Source organism: Gouania willdenowi, chromosome 17, assembly GCF_900634775.1.
Source record: "Gouania willdenowi chromosome 17, fGouWil2.1, whole genome shotgun sequence".
NCBI lineage: Eukaryota > Metazoa > Chordata > Actinopteri > Blenniiformes > Gobiesocidae > Gouania > Gouania willdenowi.
Window position 1 is genome coordinate 10,024,889 of NC_041060.1, and position 15,924 is coordinate 10,040,812.

The 15,924-nt window shown below is 37.3% G+C and overlaps 2 protein-coding genes across 2 annotated transcripts; both read left to right on the forward strand.

The window, feature by feature from the left end:
* The first annotated feature begins 123 nt into the window (after positions 1-123).
* Positions 124-8,108, forward strand: toe1 (target of EGR1, exonuclease). Its single transcript, XM_028472202.1, has 8 exons — positions 124-422; positions 945-985; positions 3,137-3,233; positions 3,334-3,492; positions 3,599-3,712; positions 3,910-4,058; positions 5,591-5,753; positions 7,128-8,108. The coding sequence occupies exons 1-8, from the start codon at positions 291-293 to the stop codon at positions 7,824-7,826; spliced, it is 1,554 nt and encodes a 517-aa protein (XP_028328003.1). The 5' UTR covers positions 124-290; the 3' UTR covers positions 7,827-8,108.
* A 1,833-nt stretch (positions 8,109-9,941) lies between these two features.
* Positions 9,942-13,913, forward strand: tmem53 (transmembrane protein 53). The gene is made up of 3 exons (XM_028472217.1): positions 9,942-10,186; positions 10,383-10,486; positions 12,828-13,913. The coding sequence occupies exons 1-3, from the start codon at positions 10,132-10,134 to the stop codon at positions 13,527-13,529; spliced, it is 861 nt and encodes a 286-aa protein (XP_028328018.1). The 5' UTR covers positions 9,942-10,131; the 3' UTR covers positions 13,530-13,913.
* The last annotated feature ends 2,011 nt before the right edge of the window (positions 13,914-15,924 follow it).

Here is a 15,924-nt window from a genome sequence, read left to right on the forward strand (position 1 = left end):
AAATAACTCTGCTATGAAAACGTTTTTATTCAATGAAATTTATCTGTCTTAATTTGTGGAAAAATATATTCCATTTTCCAGTCAGGCAAATGCTTAGACTTTCGTCAATCTTTGTCAAAGGACCCTAAAACAGCACGTTGAAATGTTTACAGTGAAAATTTAACTTAGTACTACACTCGGTTCATTTTTGCAAGATTTAATCCTATCATTCGTCAACATAAACCAACTGCAAGATTATAAAATACTAATATTTTCTTTTGGTAATATCCCATGTTGCCAGTGGCACTTAAATGGAAAACGAGACGAGCATGCCATCTTCTTTAGTAGTTCCTGTCATTGATGTCCAAAATGACAACTTTACAGAGCTTTGGCCAGCTATGGTTGTTGCCATTAAAACATCGTCTTTTATTGCAGTGGACACGGTGAGTATAAGCATGAATCAGATCACTTAATCTGGAGTTTATCCACGCTTTATGTTTGCGGAAAGCCATTTATTACTCGAAGGCTCTTTTTCCGCCGCCTTAGGGTGGCACACAATGAATGAAAGATCACAGGAGATTTTGAGAAATTTGTCTTTAATTTAAAAAGTTTAAGCTTTTGCATTAAGGATTGGTGTTATTGTTTTTTTTTCCTTTGCCTTGGGAGTCTAGGATTCACTTGTTATGAGCTAATATGTCTTGAATGCATCTTCCAAACACGTGAAGTCAGATATTAACTATTTGATGAAATATTTTGTTATTTAATGTGTCTATATTTATGCAAGTAGATTGATGTTTCCATCCATTTTTATGAAATCTGAAAGTATGTGTTATTGAGTTGTAGGCCATTCTGACTGCAGTATAATAACATGCTAATTAACATAAATTAAACAAAGGAAATGTCTTCACCTGATCATTGTTCTAACACACTTCCGGTCGTAATGTAAGTCTTTCGTGTTGTTTCAGGAGCTGAGTGGCCTTGGAAATAGAAAAGCGTTGCTGGCAGAGTGAGTCCAAGTCTTAAATGTAATATTTAACGTGACTAGTTTCAATGGCATATTTTAACATCAACATCAACTGTGTCTGAAATGGAACACTCCGTACTATACACTATAAACTCAATGAGTATGTACTGTGTACTATTAGGGGTGTGCGTTGCCATGAATCGGACGATACAATGGACCCATTTCATGTGACGTATGAATACTAGCGTATTCCATGGCCGTGGCTATGGATACGTTCAATGTGTCCAAGTCTGCCACTCTATGCATACGCAGCACGTGATAGGTGCACCGCAAGACTTCAAGTTCCGTCATTTGTATTTTTGCTCATATTTATTTTTAGCTTCCCCGCTTACCCTTTTACACTTATGTCAAAAAGGTCCGTGAACGAAGCCATAGTCCCGGGATATGGCTACGTTTAACGTATCTCTAGACACTTTCTACTAAATTAGGTGTGTGCGCGCGCAGGCTCGGTGCAAAACAACCGGAGAACTGCATTGTAGTAGCATTGGCACGCGATTGAAACACTTTTCTTTTCGTATAAAAACAACACATTGCCATCGTGTTGCGTTGTTGATTGCACAAATAGGAGTGCCAACAATCCTGGACTTGAATTTTACAATTTTACAGAAGAAAAGATGAGACTTATGGTTGCGCGCTATCAAACAGAGGCTGAGAGCTGACGTATCTGACACACACACACACGGAGAGAGTGAGAGCGCTGAAACATTCCGGATAAAGTAAAAATCAGCTAGTTTACGATAGAATTAAACAGCATAAAGTTTCCAAATAATCACGTTACGTCTGTTCAGAAATGATCGTGTTGACGTAATCGCTGCTGAGGCGATGGTGCACGTGAGCGGATGCAGCGCTATCTCAGTCTGGATCCAGTAAAAAGTGACCATAAAAAGCTGTAAATGGACTGATATGCAGACGTGAGACAGTGAGGAGGAGACTTAATCTCGAGATGGACACTCATCTTCATCTGTTATAACTAATCAGAATATGCAGAAATACACAGAAACGTTCAGTAACAGGAGTACAGCAGCCCGCCTACCTGCCCGTTCATAACAAGTAGTTATAAACATCTAGAGACTTAATGCGTTTAGGTTTTCTTTTGTATATACACTGAGTTTTTCTATCAGATATGTATACATGTCTGGCCATTGAACATCGGACCAGGAGTGCACATCTGTTGACCACTCGCGTTCGGGAATTCTGCATGGGTCCCACAATCGTTCACCTGTACTTAAAGTGAGTTTCCTTAAATAAACGATTGTGTCCTCAGGTGACAAGCTTTCTACACACTTCCAACTATTTTCGAGCCTTAACAGCGGTTCATTCATTGCCAATATTCAAGCGTCACATATGTAAACAACGTGTTTACGTGCTATGCATGTTAGCGCAATCAATGGTTTTGGACATTTTTTTGGATCAATACGATAATCACACAGTGAAATATTGCAATATATTGCTGAATCAATTTTTTCTTACACCCTAATCTACTATATACTATTATATAATTATGATAGGATGAAAACCGTTCCCACTGCAGTATACATCCATGTTTCCCAAGATGCATTTCAAACCTTCCGACAAAAACCTGAATCACACTGAGACTAAATATCTCTGTTGATTCACCACCTTTGAAAGTTTTAAAAACATTTTAAACAAGAAAGTGACCAAGTAGAATATCAACATGTGCTCATTTGATTCATAAAACTCGCAGGAACACATTTCATGCTGACACTTCAGAGATTTTCGCCGATCCTCCATTGTGCTACTGACAAAACTTCCGGTGAGCTTCAAAACAAGAGCCCAATTACAAAAGCGTTAAAAACAACTAATGGAAGACAAGAAGAGATGCTTTTGTTTTGAAAAGGGAATGTTTAATTTTTAGCTTGAAGCCTGTCCCAGCAATGCATCATGGGGCGGTTGAGTATGACTAGAAGTGTGCCCAACATGCAGTGTACATACAATATAGTATTTCTCACATACTCAATCTTTTCATTCTATCTAATGTGAATGTTCTACATACTAATTTTGATGTCAAACTTAGTACGAGTAGTACGATTGAATGCCATTTCAAATCCAGCCTATATGCACTCAACTCTTTATGATGGTATTTTTGCTTTGGCTTGTGTCACCATGTGTTAGATCTATAGAGGATAGATACAAAGCTATTTGCCATGCAGCGCGATCACGCTCCATCATCTCCCTGGGAATCGCATGCTACAAGAAACAGGAGCAAAAGGTGTGGTACATGTGAACATACTGTACAATGGTCAGAAACCATGGATCTTTTGTATCTGAGATGGGCCATCTCCCCCCCCCCCCCCCCCCCCCCCCCCCAGGATGCAGATACATACCTGGTCCAGGTTTATAACGTCACCCTGCTGTGTTCAGAGGAGTACATCATCGAGCCCCAGTCAGTCCACTTCCTCGTGCAGCATGGGTTCGACTTTAACAAGCAGTACAGCCATGGCATCCCCTATTGCAAGGGTAATAATAAGGTAATGATGGTGCGATAATGTGTTTTTTTTCTATATTTCTTCAAATCCTAAAACTAAACAATAAATTAAAACTTTCTCTTTTCGTCCCGTTTTTTTCTAATGTAAGGGAGGATTAGACGACCGTGGTGTTCACATTCGGGCCCTTTTCACTGAGCTTCTCCGTGCCAAGAAGCCTTTAATACTTCACAATGGCCTCATCGACATGGTTTACCTTTACCAGGTACAAAGTACTTCTCTCTGTGTGTCAGTGCTGCTTGGTTTTCTTTATTAACCTTTTTAAGGCAGGGTTTATTTGCTTGTTTTTACAGAAGTCTACAAAAAAGTCACTAAACTTTAGCATGATTCAGCATTTCTCACATCATTCTGCATGCTTATATAGTTGATTGTGTTTTATTGTTTTTTTTATTGTCCCTCTAGAGCTTCTATGCACATTTGCCCGAGCGCCTCGCCACCTTTACGGCCGACCTGTCTGAGATGTTTCCTGCTGGCATTTACGATACCAAATATGTTTCTGAGTTTGAGCTGCGGCTCACTGCTTCCTACCTGGAATATGCTTACAAGAAAAGGTGAGCATTGATTGTATATATTGCTTTTATAAAGTCATGCTATTTAAATATTTGTTCTTTATTTTCTCTTTTTTTTCTCTTTAGTTTAAAGGCAAACTCATTGCAAAGTGAAATGTGATTGGCTCAATTTTTTTTTTTTTAAATTATCATTACTTCATATTTTTTCACATCATAATTTTTCTCTAATGTAATGTACATTTATACTGTAAATCGTCAATGAGACGAGCATGCTTTGATTCAGATTTTTTAGATATTTTGATTTGATGGTAATGAAGGATATTTTTTCCTATAATATATATAAATATATATATATAAGATATAAGGATGCATAAATATTGACACAGACACGCCTCACTAAATTGGCCATATCTTATAAAGTATTCATCGGATCTAACTAAAAATGTACAGTGTACTGCTTGATTTATTAAGGAAGGATTGGTAAAAATGTCAGAAATGTCCTGAATGACCCAGGTGATATTAAGTCAATGAAAGCCTTACAAATTGAATGTTTAATAGTGTAGAGTAGGATGTGTATTAGAGCTGAGTGTTGCCAGGTACCTTGCGATACAATATATATTTTGATATTTTTGCCCACAATAACGATATTATCAAAATACAGCGATTCTGCGATGATCGATTTATCGCAGGGAAATTTCAACCACGATACATTATGATATTTCTGTCACTTTTATTTCTCTGTCTCTCTCTCTCTCTCTCTCTCTCTCTCTCTATTTTATTGCATAATTGTGACCATCACCAGCCCTCCCTAAGGAAGGGTAAAAAAAAAAAACATATCTGTGTCACTGAAGAAATTTGGAACGTATTGACTGCACTGAATCCATTTCACATGAATGACATCCAAGTAAAACACAATGTATACAGCACAGTGGCTCTTCTTAACACACACTGACCACAACTAGTCACATGTCCTTGTTATGTTTAAGTCTTTAAGGGAAGACTGATGTAAAAATAATGCTTCACCAAAATATTGTTCATGACGTTTGTGCAAATTAACTTTAAATCATTAAAAACAAAATGAATCATTTCAGTGCTGGTATTATCAACTTCTCTGTAAACATGGACACATATCAGTGCTGCTTAACAAGCAGAATTAACATGTTTTATGAAAAGTGGATATGAAAAATAAACATTTCAGTCTGTGCATTATAATAATAAACAACATATACTTACCACTATGTGTAAAGTACAACTTAAACCTGCACTGCAGACTGCACATACATTTCAGTGCTAATACTAATGTCCATTTGTTCTTTGTAAACTTGAAAACCTGAGAACATTTAACTTGTGCTTCGTACTTAACTTGTGTAAAAAGGATAATATATATATATATATATTAAAAAAGAAAATCGATATTCAACGGTAGTGTATCGATAACGTCCCGCAAGACGAAATATCGCGATATATCGTCTTGGGCACAACCCTAATGTGTATGTATGTAGTAGTATGTGTGTATGTAGTAGTGAGTGTGTATTGCCTAACACATTGATTGATTTGTGTTCTTCTCTCTCCAGTAAGCTGGATAACAGTCGCAGTGTGAGCTCCGGAGCAACTGGACCTCATGTTTACATTGAGTTCTGTGTGTACTCTGGAACCATGTCCACCTACGTGGACTACAGGGAGTGTCCAGCTGTGACGCTCTCTGAGGAACAGACTGAGATCTGCCAGCGCTTTTCTGTAGGTTTTAGCCATATTAACAAAAACACAACGTTGATATTACAGTCAGTAAACTGACTCAATGTGCATGTACATGCAGAGGTGTAAAGAGTACTGACTATTCTACTCAAGTAAAAGTTCTGTTACTTGATTGAAATTGTACTCAAGTACAAGTACAAGTAAGTCAGACATAAAATACTCAAGTACAAGTAAAAAGTAGCTCAATTAAATAGTACTCAAAGTAAAAGTTACTCATTATTTTTACCCCTCATGTTTATTTTTGGTAATAAATCTAGCCACGGTTCCCTTGCATACAGTAAACATCTCATGTATAAATTTATAAAAGAAGAGACCAAATCTAGCACAATTGGGACCTAATTTATTTTCCACAAAGGCATCTGTATAAAATAAAAGGTTTTTAAATAGAATAACACCAACAATTCATCTAGAAAAAACAACAACCCAGGCACTAAGTATAAATACATTCATGAAAATAACCATCATTCAATCCTGTTTTGGCGCCGTGCGTGCATTACGTTTAATCTGATTGGTCGGCAATGATGTGATGCATTTGATTGTTTTCTGGTCGCTTCATTTTTTGTAGTTTGACAATGTCCGTTGAGCTTTTTCAAACAAAAATATAATAATTTACTCAGTAACGGTCGGGTGTCGGAATGTAATGAATTACTTTTCATCTTTTAAAATGTACTGAAGCACAAGTTTTTCATACCCGCTTATTCCCGTCAGGGTCGCGGGGGTCTGCCGGTGCCAATCTCCGGCTCTCATAGGGCGCTGGGCGGGGGTACACCCTGGACAGGGCGCCAGTTAACAGTTAACCTAATGTGACTTTACAATAATAAGATGTTGTATTCATATAAATCAGCAATCTGATCATGACTGTCGTATTTTTTTAATCATTGGTCGATTTCTTATTGAAGGTCAACTGATGTGATGTTTTAAGCATTTTTTAAAATCAGACATTGCGCATTGCAATTCCAGCACGGGTACGTATCAGTACGTAGCACTGTAAGACAATCTCAGTATGGAGGTAAACTCAGTCCGTGACACTGGCAGCATCATTGAACGGGAATCACGAGATCTCACACATTTACGCGGATTCAACCTCTCGATAAGTTAGTTTGTACGCTGCTGAGACGAGCCTGGGAGCATCAGTGGTCGTAATGGTGGGCAAAAACTTTTAAAAATGCACGTAAAATACCAACAATGGCCGTGCTGGATGTAGACTAGTACACTGGAAAGGTGCGCTCATTTTTGCGCTCTAATGGTCTTGAATACATCTAAGTGGTTCAGAACTAAGTCAAGGAAATTCGGTAAAGTATTTAGCAAACATTTTTGAAAAATCGTTGGTACATGCCTCCGTGTGTTGTTCTGCAGGCTTTCGGCTGGTGTTTAAATGGTACCCAGTGCCCGTTATCCCACGACACTGACCTCGTCATCCTCCAAGATGAGAAACATAAAGACGACAAGAAAAAGAAGAGAAAGAGACAGAGGGAGAAGAAAAAAGGTGGAGGCAGCAGTGAAGGTGCCCCTCAAAACAAAATCCCACACATGGAGGTGGACTCAGAGCCGGGAACAGGCGACCAAAAGGATAAAGCGTGTCCAGACAGCGTGTCGGTGGTAGAAGGTCATGATAAGGTGCAGGAGGAGGAAAGTGAAAGCCTGAAAACTGAGCTGGATAAGATTTGTGAAGACGGCACGGTGGCTAAACGTTCTCCAACTGAAACCCATTCAGTCGCCGCACACAGCAATGGTGCAGGAACAGGAGGAGGGTTGGAGAAGTCAACCAAACCTGATAAACAGAAGAAGACAGACACAGGAACACATCGCGCTGGCTTTGACGCCTTCATGACAGGCTACATATTTGCCTATTCATGTGTTCACATCAAGGAGGAAGGAGAGGGAGATGCAATGAAAGAAGGAGAGGAGAAAGAGCAGTCGTGGCTTCCAACCTGCATTAATAAAGTTTATCTGAGTGGGAAAGCAACTCCACTCAATGTGGTGAAAAGCAGCTTTTCCAAGTCATCAAAGGCACACGTGCAGAAGATGGAGATGGTGTGGGGCGGAAGAAAGTAATGAAAACTCTGAATAACATTCAGTATGTGTCCAAACTCGACATCTCTTCCAGGGACGGCTGAAGTATGGATGTTTTTGTTGCACGATGCGTAAATCTGCGTGACAGTGTTTGAGATTTTAGTGGCTTGTGAATGATTTTATTTCATGTGGGATTTCTTTTTTATAATCAATGGTGTCTTCGTGAATACTTTTATCTTCAGTTTGTAACTATAGCAGTGAACTTCTTACCTTGTTGTTTGAATAAAAGTAAACACTGCTCTTTTTTTCTTACTATACTTCAAAGTCTTGTCGAATCTAAGTCGCTGTGTTTTCTTTTTGTTTACGGTATATTTTTGTTTGTACCTTTTTTTTCCTTATGTAGGTATTTTTTTAATACAGTAAGATGTGGAAACACATTTTCCAGCTTCTTTTACACATTTCCCTCATCAATATTTAAAGACACTAAATAGAAAATGAGGCTGAACCATAGTAAAGCTCTACTAGTGCTCTAGTTTAGAATAGGCAACACTCATTTTGGGTTAACGTGTGCACTAGTAAATCTCAGTAGTAGTACTCGTAGGCTGTTTTCAGTCTACTACTAGTTAGGCCAAAAGATTCACTAGTACTTCTAGTAAACTGTAATGCAAATGAGGTAGGAGAGATTATGATTGGTTCTAATATTTTAGACAGCCAATGGCAAGCCTGAATTATCTTTTCCCCGCCCCTTATTAGTATATAACTTACAAGGCTTACCAAAGACACTTTTTGCTTCATTAGTAAAGTCTACTTGTGCACTAATAAACAAAAATTGAGTACATGATTTATTTTTATGCTCAGACGGCTTTCCATAGACTTAAAATATGTAACTAGTTTAAAAAAAAAAAAAAAAAAAGTCAACTTTACTAGTATGGAGGTAGATTTGTGTCTTTTATTCAATCAATAAAAAAAGAGTTTACTTCAATCTAAAAAAAACCTTTTTCTATCTAAAAAAGTTACTAGTATGGAAGTAGATTTGTGTCTATTATTCAACCCCCCCTAAAAAAAAAAAAAAAAAAGTTCAATCTAAAAAAACTTTTTCAATAAAAAAAAGTTTATTATTCAATAATTAAAAAATAATCGTTTCAATCAAAAAAAAAAAAAAAAAATCAAGGAAAAAAAGTGTTCAGATGTAATCATATAGGTCTCAATATTATATTTTTTTGCATTTGAACACTTTTTCCTTGATTGAAAATATGTATTTAGATTAGATTAGATAGACTTAAGTCATCATTTGGGAAGTCTCCGTCAGGGAAATTACATTTTAATCAGCATTACAGATTGAAATAAACTTTTTATTGATTGAAATGTTTCATTTTAATTGAAGTGATTTTTTTTTTTTAATTGAATAATAAAAACACAAATATAGCTCCATATACACTTTTCTTTTTTACAGTCTATGACAGGGGTATGCAACCTTTACTCTCAAAGGAGCCATTTTGCCTAATCTTGCCTGGATTAAAGTACTTCCGGAGCCGCAAAAAAAAAAAAACCCATCTCAATGAAGGCAATGCAGTGTATAAAATTCTATACAGTTAAAATAATATCAAGCACTTTTATGAGTTAATGGATTTGAAGGGCGACTAAAAATAACTTGAATTTGAGAACACATGATCATGTCGGTGAACACATGCTAAATGCTCATTTCTTGCAACATATCAAGCATACATATTTCCCCACACAAATACAAACTCTGTTTTCTTCCACAATAGTCTTTTTTGTTAGTTTAGTTATCTTTAAAACTTAAGGTTTACCACAGGTGCAGGGAAAGTTGAAGTAGGAAGGTGGCAGAGTTATTGCACAATGTGAGTTATTTTTAGGTTAACCAATTGTTTCATCATCATCATATTTGAAGTTAATGTCATTAATCATCAATACCCTCTGTAAGAAATAACAATTCATTATTTTAACATATTTTTTTTAAAGCTACAGGGAGCCATTGCAAAAGAGTCAAAGAGCCACATGAGGCTCCAGAGCCGCTGGTCTATGATATACACCGCTAACAAACATTCGTCTACTGTTATTACGCTGTCATTACTGAGGGGGGCGCTGTGACCTCATGGTGCCTTATGCTGACAGTAGTAGAAGAAGGATGACACCGTAGTCGGTGGGCGGGACGGACAGTGTGTGGCGGTGCATTCACCGACAGTCAGTAAACCAGAGCTGTGCTGTGGCCATTTGTCACATACACTCTCACGCCGGTGTTGCTCGCTTTGCATCGTTCATCGTTTCATCGACCCAATGAGTCCCTCACTGCTCAGACAGCACAGCTGATACTGTAAGGGCAAACATGGCGGCGGATAAGATAGACTACAACATTGTGTTTCCAGATGCTGGGACATCTGGTGAGCATTTCTTTCATTGTTACTGTACAACATAGTGTACCTGAAGCCTGAATTACATCCTGAATGTTCCCGAAAGACGCCGTTTAATGTGTGTTTGTGACGTGTGTTTGGCCTGTTGTGGCTGCCTGTGACTGTGTTAACAAGCTGGTGGTGTTAGTGGTGGTCATTCATGTGGTTTATGGTGGTGTGTTCACAGAGAGACACTGGCAGAGGACAAAGGAGCCGGTGGTGATCCTGCTGGGCTGGGCTGGGTGTAAAGACAAGCTGCTCTCAAAGTACAGCTCCATCTACAACAAACAGGTCCCTGCCCTTATTTTACACACACACACACACACACACACACACACACACACACACACACACACACACACACACACACACACACACACACACACACTGTGAGGACCAATGACAGAATGGTGTCTTATGGGATCCACCCTTTCTGAAGGTCATACAGATCTGATTTTAACTTCTAAAATCATGAAAAATTTAAGGGAACACACAAATCACTTGAAACATCTAACACTCACTGTGCCGGTCCCCGCGGCGTGAGTGATATTTCAGGAGGTGGACCCCACCAGGGTAGAAAAACCAACACACACACACACACACACACACACACACACACACACACACACACACACACACACACACACACACACACACACACACACACACACACACACCTGAAAGTCTTTCTAATTGATTATTTTCTCTCACACTAATAACTGTAGTTCCTTTTTAAGACATCCAATTGTAAATTCTTAACCTAAAAATGAAGTTTGCTTTTCTAACATAATTCATAGCTTTACATTCAGACCTGGGCAATATATCGAGATTCAAGATATATTGAGTTTTCTGTTTTGCCGATATAGAAAAAGAAGTGTCTATTGATACGGAAACACACTTTTAAGGATTCTTCCTTCCTCTAATGTAGGTTAGAATCCTGCTTTTGTCATATATATATATTCATTTTAACATATTTAACATGGCAAATTCCACCTTTACAAATACACATACAAAAAAAATAAACATTTTAGGGTATTTCCTGGGTTAGGGTTGGGGCTAAAATAAAAGGGTTATTGGGATAGCTAAACATAAATATGAGATAAAATAAAACTGACAGAACTTTAAGTCACCTGGTGCACCTATCACGTCTCCTAAACTGGCCAATGAGGGCGTTGCGTATGAATAGACTGGCAGACAATTGATACGTATCAATACCCACGGCCTATAGAAAATGAAAAATATCGTCTATATATATATTATGTTTTGTTTAAGATTCTTGTATTAGGAGTAGTTGCTTTCTCTACTTCTCAGAATTGCATTAAAAGCACAGTTAGATGGATCACTGAGTGTGTCCTAACCCAGACCTTCCCCTAAACATCCACACTAAAGAACTCACTCACACGTGCTGTCTCTTATAGGAGAAACAGCCAAAAGTGGAACATATTGTCCAGCTGTTTGTTAATACACGTGCCTGTGTAGCATTATGCGTCAGTAAATTTAACCCAGAATTGTTTTTCTCGTCATACTTCATTTGAATTATAATTACCTATTTAAATCTCATGATTTTTATCAATTAAAAGCAACAAAAGCACCGGAAAACCATCTTTTAGACCTCCACACTGTTGTACACATTCAGTCCTGTACCATGTTATGTTAATTAGGGCTGGGCGGTATGGACTAAAACTCTTAACTCAATATTTTTTCTCAAAGTGGTGATATACAATGTAAATTTCAATATTTTTAATTCAAATAAATTCAGACCAGAAGAAAAAAAAAAATTCTAGGTTAAATTTGTTGATGAAAATCAGATTTTTTTCCCCCCATGTCCTAATTCACTATTCAGATTTTTTTTTTTTTTTTTTTTTTTTTTTTTTTGAGAAATACAATTAGTTTTTTGTGTTGTATTCTATCTGTTTGCTGTCCAAACTGAAAGTGACCCGTAAGAACAAATGTACAAATGAGAAACCCAAGGTTGAAACACCAAATAAATTCTTATTCCATTTATTAATACTGTTGCATTTATGGTTCGGAATGTTACTAACCTCACTAAAAATCTATTTCTTGCGGGTCGCCACAAAATAATGTGCTGGAAACGCTGTTTTTGTTTGTTTGTTTTTTAAACGTCATTTTGGCTTTTAATGTTTTTACTTCTTTGGCAAAATGTTGCAAATACAATGATGTAAATCTACGGAAAATTCATTTTTAAACAAAATTGTGTGCTGGTAGTTGTTAGTTGGATAATTTAAACATTGACTGAAGTGTTTGTATGTTGAGGACACACAGAGAGACGTATTCTTCTGTACCTTTATACTTTGATTTATGTGCAAAATACAGAATTTTTCCTCTTTAGAAACACATACTGGTAAATAATGCACATGGTAACAACACATATCATTGTTTTTGTCACTTACCATTGTGTTACATGGTAATGTATCTTTTTTGTTCCTGCCTCTTACCTTGAACTGCACCAACCTGTGTGATGGGAGTTATTAATCAAATTAAGTTTGATTGATCCGTTAAAATGATTAAAGTGGCATCTGGTATTTTTAACATTTGTTCCACTCTATCACCTCAGGCATTCCCCCCCCCCCCCTATTTCATTATTGATTTGCTTTTTATTCCCTTGTTTCAGGGATGTGTCACCATCCGTTACACAGCCCCGTTGAAGACGGTCTTCATCTCAGAGTCGTTCGGCTACAAAGAGCTGAGGAGCACGGCCCTCAGGCTCCTGGAGATCCTCTATGGCTACGAGGTGGAGAACTGTCCTATTTTCTTTCATCTTTTCAGCAACGGTGGCTTTATGTTGTATCGTTACATTATCGATATGTTGCACAACGACAAACAGTTCAGTTCGCTGTGCGTGGTCGGAGCCGTGGTGGACAGCGCTCCTGGGAGCGGGAACGTCCTTGGGGCCCTGCGCGCACTCACTGCCACGCTGGGGCCCAACATCAGCCCGGTGCTCAAGTACGTCCTCCTCGCGCTTTTCGCCGTGACTGTTTTCCTTTTGCGAATCGTGCTGTACCCGCTCACCAAGTTCATCCACAAGAACCACTACGACGCCGTGAGGGACAAACCCCCCGTCTGGCCCCACCTCTACCTCTACTCAAGGGCAGACCAGATAATCAGACACAGTGACATCGAGTTCTTCATCGAGGAGGTGAAGAAGAAAAACGTCCCCGTGGACAGCTACGATTTCATCTCCAGTCCCCACGTCGGTCATTTCCGGGATTTTCCTGAGCAGTACACGCTGAAGTGTCGCTGTTTCCTGGTCGCTTGCATGGAAGGGTTCAAAATGGCTGAAACCAAGAAGAGACAACATGTTGAAAGTCAATAATACTGGGTGTTCTGCAAACATTTTCAACCAATAATTTAATGTCTTTGGTGTCAGGATTGGGGTCAATTTTAATTGTAATCGCATAATTGGTAATTAATTACAATTATGGCGTAATTAGAATTGTAAAAAATATGTTGCTGTTATAATCGTAATTGAATTGTAATTAAGTTCATATAATTGACTTTGTAATCGCCATGGACATTCTATAAAAACTCATTTACAATTTAATTAAACACAAACCAGGGGAACTGTGTTACACATATGTCGTAAACAATTATTAAAATATGTTTCAGATCAAGTTTTCCCATTAACCTGTCACTTCTCTTGAGGATCAATTTTTTAAAAATACTTTGAAATTTGAAAAATAAAAGCTCAGACGCCCACACCAAAAATATTAATATGGATATTTTCATTGATTAGGAAGCCTAACAATGTAATCAAGAGATCAGAAACAAATTAGATAATGATAATGGTGATAATATTGTTTAGTGTATTTTACAGCTGATTTAAGACATGGGTCAAAACTGAGCCGTTATCATAAGAGATGCTAACAGAAAGCTAACACAAAAGGAGTGTTACGTTTTATGGATTTATTTCAGGCTCAGTAATTGTGATTAATTACAATTTCATTTTAGTAATTCAGAACGTAATTGTAATTGACTTTTGGGGGAAAACATTAATTTTAATTGTAATTGGGGAAAAATGCTGGTCAATGTAATCGTAATTGAGTTGTAATTGAACATGGATAATTGAAGACGCAATTGTCATTTAAAAATGTAATTGACCCCAACTCTGGCTACTTCAGTGTTATCCAAACTTACAGGAAAAGCTCTTTGGTATAGTACGTGCACAGATCTGATTATGTGTGTTTCTAACCTGTGATACTAAACACTGTAACTTACTTTTAACTAAAACCTGTGATTTTAAGGTTTAACTCTCCTACTATCCTCAAAAACACATTTTACCCTTGGGGTCAATCTGACCCCAGGGATATTTGCCTCTAGAAAAGGATTTTCAGAAAATTGTTGACCAAGTTTTTGTGCCATGCACTTTGTTTTATTTGTTGAATACATAGCGCCACCATCAGGCCAAAGTTTTAAATTAGAATTAATTTATCTTTAATTGTTTTTATACAAATCTTTTAAAATTTACTGACAACATTAATGACCACAAGAGTATGAACCCTATTGGTTATGGTGATGATATAACCTTTACTGCAGCGCCACCATCAGGGATGTAAACAGCTTGGTGTCAAATTGACCCCAGAGAAACACCAATGCATGCAATATGTGTTCAGCTATTTGAAAATTTATTATGATTATTACATGGTTAATCAATTGTATATGAAGCAAAATTAAAAAAAAAAAAGCAAACTAGTATTTTTTGATGAATGGGGTCAAATTGACCCCAAGGATAATTGGAGGATTAATCTTGTTCCGCATCACAATAGCAAAACCAACATGATATATACACTGGAAATAGTGAAATTCAATCCTTTTTAAAAAATAATTTAGATATTGCTGTGAAATGTAATGCATTGTGTTAGTAGTAGTGAATTAAAAAAAAAACATGCAAGGCTGTTAAATTATTTTCAATATCCACTATGTTTATGGTTTGAATCCCATAGTTGATTCTATCGTAGAACTATAGAGACTAATGTCTAAGATTAAACTGATTCATGGTATCTTCTCTGTAAAAGGCCTTACCCAAATATTTTTCTTTCATTTACTTACTGTCACGAATTAATTAATTCTTAACCGATTGACAATGAATGTAAATGTTCTGCACACCAATGTGTTTTTTTTTTAACTGATGTGCCTTCAATAAACCAGAATGCTCACAGAAACATTTGTCTGGATAATATTCCAAGTCCTTTTAAATTCATGAACTTGATTATTTTTTATTGTCGCAGTTGGTCTGAAATAGAAAAGAACAGGATAAGGTGCTACACAACTCTGTTTTTGCATTTGTCTGTGATCCACGGTCATTAAAATAACACAACGCTGTGGCATAATTGTATTTTTAATGACTGGTTTGCTTTCAGTAGCTACTCTGACCACCACCACCACAATAAGTGGAGTTCTTGGTGTCTTATTTTGTCAAACTAAATTTGTGTTGCCGTCTCCAGCTACTGTCACAGGATTTCTCACTAGTTCCATTTTTGGGCCTTAAACTTACTATCTAAGTAAAAAGTTTAAGATTCTTGCAAATACGGTAAGTCTCACCAGCTTTAGTATACCTTTTCCACTGCAGGGACCAAAAAAAAAGAAGAAATGTAGATTTTCAACCAGAAGACATATGACATTTTGAAGAGCAAGCAGTTGGGGGCTCGTTAGCTTATCTGCTACACACTGATGCACATCGAGTGCATATATGACAGTATAAATATACAGTA

Coding starts and splice junctions, on each gene's coding strand:
- toe1 (XM_028472202.1), top strand. CDS start 291: ATGGAAAACGAGACGAGCATGCCATCTTCTTTAGTAGTTCCTGTCATT. Junction 423..944: donor CTTTTATTGCAGTGGACACG/GTGAGTATAAGC, acceptor GTGTTGTTTCAG/GAGCTGAGTGGCCTTGGAAA. Junction 986..3,136: donor AGAAAAGCGTTGCTGGCAGA/GTGAGTCCAAGT, acceptor ACCATGTGTTAG/ATCTATAGAGGATAGATACA.
- tmem53 (XM_028472217.1), top strand. CDS start 10,132: ATGGCGGCGGATAAGATAGACTACAACATTGTGTTTCCAGATGCTGGG. Junction 10,187..10,382: donor TCCAGATGCTGGGACATCTG/GTGAGCATTTCT, acceptor GTGTGTTCACAG/AGAGACACTGGCAGAGGACA. Junction 10,487..12,827: donor GCTCCATCTACAACAAACAG/GTCCCTGCCCTT, acceptor CCCTTGTTTCAG/GGATGTGTCACCATCCGTTA.